General features: G+C 29.5%; 1 protein-coding gene across 1 annotated transcript; it reads left to right on the top strand.

Moving 5' to 3' along the window:
- The first annotated feature begins 3,105 nt into the window (after positions 1-3,105).
- On the top strand, positions 3,106-5,452 carry LOC131625418 (WAT1-related protein At1g25270-like). The gene is made up of 7 exons (XM_058896283.1): positions 3,106-3,313; positions 3,511-3,573; positions 3,664-3,780; positions 3,974-4,220; positions 4,456-4,614; positions 4,719-4,870; positions 4,978-5,452. The coding sequence occupies exons 1-7, from the start codon at positions 3,120-3,122 to the stop codon at positions 5,234-5,236; spliced, it is 1,191 nt and encodes a 396-aa protein (XP_058752266.1). The 5' UTR covers positions 3,106-3,119; the 3' UTR covers positions 5,237-5,452.
- The last annotated feature ends 1,762 nt before the right edge of the window (positions 5,453-7,214 follow it).

Consider the following 7,214-nt stretch of genomic DNA (forward strand, 5'->3'; position numbering starts at 1 on the left):
ATTTTTTTAATACATGTTTAGAGTACTGTAAAATATTTATTTATCAAATTTTAATTTTTTTTAAAATATGAAAAATTAAATATAAATTTTTTAAATTTCAAAATATAATAAAAAAATGTAATAAAAATTTCGACTTCGAAATTAAATTTTGAGTTTGGTTTTTTTCAAGAAACTTTTTAAAACGTTCTAAATATTTCTGCAAAATAATTATTCAAAAATACGCAGTGATTTAACAGCAATGAGTCAAACTACATACATAATAATTTTATAAAGAGTAAAACATGCAATTTTTTTATAGGAATGAAAAACAAAATCGGATAATTTTATAGGAAACAGAAACATAGATAACCCTTTACTTTAGTTAATATTTGGATAGATCTACAAAATCATATTCGATATTCTCAAGACTATATTCTCATCTTTCTTAAGGCTTTCCACATTTTCAACTTCTTTAAGCTTTTTATGATAGCTATTATATATATATATATATATATATATATATATATATATATATATATATATATATATATATATATATATATATATATATATATATATATATATATATGGGTGTTCGCGGTGCGGTTTTGACGATTTTGACGCAAAAAATCGTCTGAACCGCAAGAGAAAAAAGTGTCTGATTCGGTTTGTTTCCGTTGACTTTTATAAATAAAACCAAACTAAACCAATACGATTTGGGTTGGTTTGGTTGGTTCAATTTTTTATAATATTTTTATTGAAACATTCATACACGTATCGAGGATAAAATAACTTTATATTTAGTCATTCATACATTACCAAATAACAATAAAATTCATCATATTTGGACAATACTTTTTCATTTAATATACAAAAATTAAATTAGACAAAACTGAAATAAAAAACATAAAATAGTAGAACAAAACAATAAAAAATATTATAATGAAACAACAACAAAAATTGAGGAGAGGAGAGATTAAAGAAGGTGAAAAAGAAATAATAGAAGAGATGAGAGATTATAAAAGAAGAGTTGCGATAAAAACGTAATTGGAAAAAAGAACAGTAGCATAAAAATGAGAAGATGAAATATAAAGAACATAATAGAGGAGAGATTAGAGAAGAAGTGAGATGTACCTAGAAAAGAAGATGAAAAGAATGTGTGATACTTTTAGGAAAGATTTGAGAAGGATGAAACCGAAAACCTAAATGTGAGGAAGAAAAAACCGTTCGTAATCGTAAGATTAAAGCATAATAGGTTTGATTTTAGTTGGTTGTGGGTTAAGTAAAGTTTGGTTTGTAACATAATGCGGTTTGTTTTAGTTTTGATCGGGTTGCAAAATACAATCGCAAACTAAACCAAACCGTGCGGTTTTGCGAAAAAAATGCTCAAACTAATCCGAACCAAATGCGGTTTTTTGTTTAGTTTGGTTCGGTTAGCGATTTTCTATAAGGCGTGTTCGGTTTTAAATACTCATATATATATATATATATATATATATATATATATATATATATATATATATATATATATATATATATATATATATATATATATATATATACATATATATATATATACATATATATATATATATATACATATATATATATATATATACATATATATATATATATACATATATATATATATATACATATATATATATATACATATATATATATATATATATATACATATATATATATACATATATATATATATACATATATATATATATATATACATATATATATATATATATATATATATATATATATATATATATATATTCCTAGTTTTAGGATTCCTGCTTACGATGTCATTTTCAAAGTGAAATTGTAGGAGGTATTGAAGAAACCAATCATTTAAATATCTAAGGTTAAATATGTATTTGGTCTCTATAAAATACCAAATTTGATATTTAATCTCTACAAAAATAAGTGGCATATATGCTTTGGTAACTACAAAATTATTATGCACGTACTTTTATTATTATCTTTTTTAAATTAAAAAATCATATTTAATTCTTCTCATTTAATAAAATTCTAAAGTTTTGTAAATAAATATTTTACAGTATTCTAAATATGTATGAAAAAAATAATTTAAAAATTAAAGGGTAAGTAAACAGTTTTCATATTTTTAGAAAACAACTGAGACTAAAACTGCAAGCATTAATTTTTTTTGAGATTATAATATTTTTTTTTAAGGACCAAAAACATATTTAACCTTTAAATATATTTATAACATAGTAGTAATACCACTAAATACAAATTAAAAATAAAAACAAATTTATGAGCATTAAATAATTATTATTCACACTAGTGTCCAAAGGGGCACTTCCATATCTGTTTGTCATCCAAAAAAATTATAAATATATCAATCTCTCTATGGTTTTATAAGAGATGGTTTTTTTTTTGTAAACAAGGATTATATAAACAAGAGAATTAAGGGTTCTTCAACGTTTTTACAAGATAAAACGGACAACACCCAACAAAAAAATAAAATTACCCACCAATTACACTACGAGTGAAAAAAAATAGGATCTTTACAAAACTGATAGAAAGAGTAATTGGGATGGATAATTTTACCGCACAAAGACCATTTCCAAGCCAAAATCTTTATATTCCAAACCGTATCATTTAAGCTTCACCCCTCTTTTCGGAAACACACTCCGTTCCTTTAACAATCAAAGAGACCAAAAGACAATTGATTTTATAAATATTAAGTTAATTAAGAAATTATCAAATGTGTCACCTGTTAACTTTGAAACCAATGTTAACTTTTCTTGTCAAATCCTCATTCCTCCTATGAAGTAGCATTATATGTCTAAGTACACCTGATCACATGTGATATTGTAGTTACAACAAAATTAGATTTCACTTCCTCAACCCATAATTTTAATTTCAAACTATTTATTTAATGACTCCATATGTTGTGTAGCATATTTGACCAAACTGAAAAAAAACAAAAAGCATTCATGTACTTACACACCATTCACTTTATATAAACTATTCATCACTACCCTTCAACAGTTCAATATAACTTCTATATATAACTTCATATCATTCATGTAATATTTAATTTCTTAACTGCAAAGGTACATATATATTTTGAGAGAGAAAAACAATAGTACAAGAAAATGAGAGATATAAAAAAAATAATGCATGGATTGAAACCAGCTTTGATGATGTTAACGGTTCAGATTGCATTTGCTTCGCTTAATGTTCTTTACAAGCTTGCTATTAACAATGGAATGAGTGTTAGGGTTCTTACGGCTTATCGTCTCATTTTTGCAGCAGCTACTACCATTCCTCTTGCTCTCTTTTTTGAAAGGTTCATGCATTCATATATTAAACTTGCTATATATAGTTTTTTTTTTATTTAGGTTTTCACCACTGGACCAACAAATCTGGTTCAGGGTCAGTTCTGGTATCAGTTGGTTTCAGTCCCCTCCCGATAGTGTATAATATTTGTTTATTAAGTAATTAATTAATTACTAACTTTGTTAATTAATTTTTATTTATTTACAGGAAGAACAGACCAAAGCTAACATGGAGAGTTGTTTTTATGTCATTCTTTTGTGGATTATTTGGGTAAGTAACATTATGCAAACATTTTTTTTCCTAAGAATATTAACTAACTTTTTTTTTCTGCATGACTAAAATCATATAACAAAATTTCAGAGGAAGTTTATTTCAAAACCTATACTATGAATCATTGACATTGATATCCGCAACATTTGCTTCCGCAGTTTATAATCTCATTCCGGCAGTCACATTTATTTTGGCCGTCTCTTTTGGGTACGTACTAAAAACTCAACTCTCTAAAAATAATAATTTGAGTTTCATTCGAATTACTTGAATATTGTTACAAGTTAGTTAAGATTTATCGTCACGTATAATATCGTTATTTATATATGTGACATAGATTATTAATGATATAGTATGATATTTAACTTCTTTTTTTATTTATATTTTGCTATGATTTTGTTAGTTATGAAAGATTGAATTTCCAAAGAGCATCAGGAAAGGCTAAGGTGTTGGGAACAATTACCGGAATTGGAGGGGCAATGATATTAACATTTCTCAAAGGTGTTGAAATTAATATTTGGACTTTCCATATTAATCTCTTGCATAAGGGTAAAAATGGAATAATAAATGATGACTCTGGTAGTAAATTGTTGGGTATCTTTTTTGGTCTTGGAAGTTGCTTCTGTTTTGCATTATGGCTCATCATTCAGGTAAAAATCCTAAAAAAATAAAATAATAATAATTATGATTTATAATCTGTTATAGTGCAGACGACAGAGATCACTGACGGAGTTAGAATATTTTTTGGAATTCAATTAAATTTTTTTAAAAAATTTTATATATATTTTTATACAAATTGCATTTTGAATCTCTAAATCTTGATTCTTACTCCATTAAATTGCGGATTAAATTACGATTTTAACCTAAGATATGAAATTGTTGTAGGCTAAAATGAGCAAAGAATATCAAGGGCATTTTTCAAGTTCAGCATTGATGAATTTAATGGGGGCAACTCAAGCTACAATTTTTGCCCTTTGTATGGAGAAAGATTGGAGCCAATGGAGATTAGGTTGGAGTATTAGGCTTCTAACTGCAGTATATTCAGTAAGTAAAATTTTACTAATTAATTAATTAATTAATTATGAATTAATATCTTAATTTTTTTGTTAAATATCAATATGGTAATTAATTGGTTTTATTTTTTTTAGGGAGTTGTTGTTTCTGGATTAATGATTGTTATAATTGCATGGTGTGTAGGGATGAGAGGTCCACTATATGCCTCAATTTTCAACCCTTTGATGTTAGTGCTAGTGGCCATTGCTGGTTCTTTGATGTTGGATGAGAACTTATATTTAGGAAGGTAAACATACACATTAATTATTATACTTAACTATATGATTAGTGTCTAATTAATTATAGTATTGATCATGATTTGATTTTTAAAACATGTATGTGTACATTTTGTAGTGTGATTGGAGCAGTGTTGATAATGGTTGGATTGTACATGGTGTTATGGGGGAAGAGCAAAGAAATGAAGAAAGTGACTCATGTAGAAATCACTTCTGAATCTGAAGAAATTGAGATTGTTGTTTCGTCGAACACCGACGACATCAATGGCAATATTGAGGGCAACATTGTTGACAAGAATGATGAACATGAAGGGAAAGAGACTGAAAATAATATTGGAAAAGAAGAATTGGTTTCAAGTTTTCAAGTGAAGTCTTGAGAGTATTGAAGAGTAATTCATATTCAGAAGATAAGCATCAGAAGTTCTGATGTGGGCTGATCTTCTGATGGTTACTCAGAAGATAGTGTTGACCAGAAGATGTTACCTTCTGGGTCCTGTTAGCTTAGCTATTTAGTTAGTAAGGGTACTTTAATATTTTGTAGTATTGTACTGTTTGTACCTTAAACTTGTTCACTAAGTTTAGTCTGTTAGGGCTTAGGTGGCAATTTTTCTTTTGTATAAATAGCCTTGTAGTAGCTATCATTTATTAACACAAGTAGTAGAATATACAACATTTATTCTCTCATCTCTTTTGCGTCGTTATTACTTTTGTTCATTCTTTTTGTTATCATCTTTATTCTTGTGCACCAACAATTGGTATCTAGAGCTCCGATTCCAAACACAGGGAAACACGAGTGAACGTGAGTTTGTGTGACTGTGTGATTGATTTTGTTTCCGGGAAACAAAGTTGTGTTGGGAAACACTGTGTGAGTGTGAGTGAAATCTTTTTATCTGCACAAGTTTAAAGATGAGTGGAAGCAATTTGAATACCAAACTTCCAATTCTTGATGGTAAAAACTGGAATAGATGGATGATTCAAATGCGTGTATTATTTGGTGCTCAATATGTTCTAGATCTTGTCACTGAAGGATATGTTCCGGTTGCAGCGGATGCAACGGAAGAACAAAAAGATGCGCAAAGAGAAACGAGGAAGAAAGATCAGAAAGCGTTGTTTTTCATCCATCAGTGTGTGGATGTGAGTGTGTTTGAGAAGATTGCTGATTCTATGACGTCAAAGGAGGTGTGGGATATACTGGTCAGGTGTTACAGTGGTGACGCATCAGTGAAAAAGGTGAAGCTTCAATCCCTGAGAAAGCAATATGAGAATCTCAAGATGAAGAACAATGAGAAAGTTTCTGAGTATATCTCTAGAGTGATTTTGATCACTAATGAGATGAAGGCTTGTGGAGAAACCCTTTCTGAACAAGTAATCATAGAGAAGATATTGAGGTTACTTACTCCTCAATTTGATTATATTGTTGTATCTATTGAACATTCTAAAGATCTGGAAACCATGAGAATAGAAGAGTTGCAAAGCAGTCTAGAAGCACAAGAGTTGCGTCTGACTGAAAGAACTTCTGAAAGGGAAGTTGAGCAAGCTCTGAAAGCTTCTTTTGTCAAGAAGGACCAGAAGCATTCTTGGTCAGAGTCCAAGAATAGACATGGTGATAGATTCCATAAGGAAGCCTCAACTTCTGATGAGAATAAATATCAGAAGGGAAAGGAGAAGAAGAAAGTTTAATGTTACTGTTGCAAACAGTTTGGCCATTTTGCTAGAGACCGTTTGGCAAACAAAGGAAGGAGATCAGAAGAAGCAAATATAGCCAGAGGAGTTTCAGATGATGAACTTGTGCTATTGATGGCTTCAGAGTCTGACGGAAGATGTTTGTCAGAGTGGTGGTATATGGACACTGGGTGTTCAAATCACTTGACTGGAAACAAACAATGGCTGATAGATTTTGACTCTGAAAGGAGGACAAAAATCAGATGTGCTGATGACAAGTACCTTTATGCAGAAGGAATGGGAAATGTCAAAGTCAGAGTGAAGAATGGGAAGAATGTTCTGATCAAAGACGTTTGGTATGTTCTTGGAATCAAAAGCAATCTGATGAGTGTGGGTCAGCTCATTGAAAAAGGTTTCTCAGTTGTTATGAAGAAAAACTTCTTGAAGTTGTATGATTCCAATCAGAAGTTGATTATGCAATCTGAACAGGGAAGCAACAGAACATTCAAGGTGAATGTAGAAACAGCTGAAACAGAGTGTCTGAGTGCAGAAGGCTCAGAAGGTGATAGTAAGCTGTGGCATAAGAGGTTGGGGCATCTGAACTATAGAAGTCTGGGACATCTAAGTTCTAAGAAGCTTGTACATGGCATTCCAAAGATTGTGAAGCCTGAGAAGTCATGTGAGGTATGCATG

Source organism: Vicia villosa, linkage group LG1 (genome assembly GCF_029867415.1).
Source record: "Vicia villosa cultivar HV-30 ecotype Madison, WI linkage group LG1, Vvil1.0, whole genome shotgun sequence".
In the NCBI taxonomy this organism is placed as follows: Eukaryota; Viridiplantae; Streptophyta; class Magnoliopsida; order Fabales; family Fabaceae; genus Vicia; species Vicia villosa.

What these genes read in the sequence shown, in the direction of transcription:
- LOC131625418 (XM_058896283.1), top strand. Translation starts at nt 3,120, where the DNA reads ATGAGAGATATAAAAAAAATAATGCATGGATTGAAACCAGCTTTGATG. An exon ending in CATTATGGCTCATCATTCAG is followed by an intron (nt 4,221 to 4,455) that starts GTAAAAATCCTA and finishes AAATTGTTGTAG; the next exon opens with GCTAAAATGAGCAAAGAATA. An exon ending in GAGAACTTATATTTAGGAAG is followed by an intron (nt 4,871 to 4,977) that starts GTAAACATACAC and finishes TACATTTTGTAG; the next exon opens with TGTGATTGGAGCAGTGTTGA.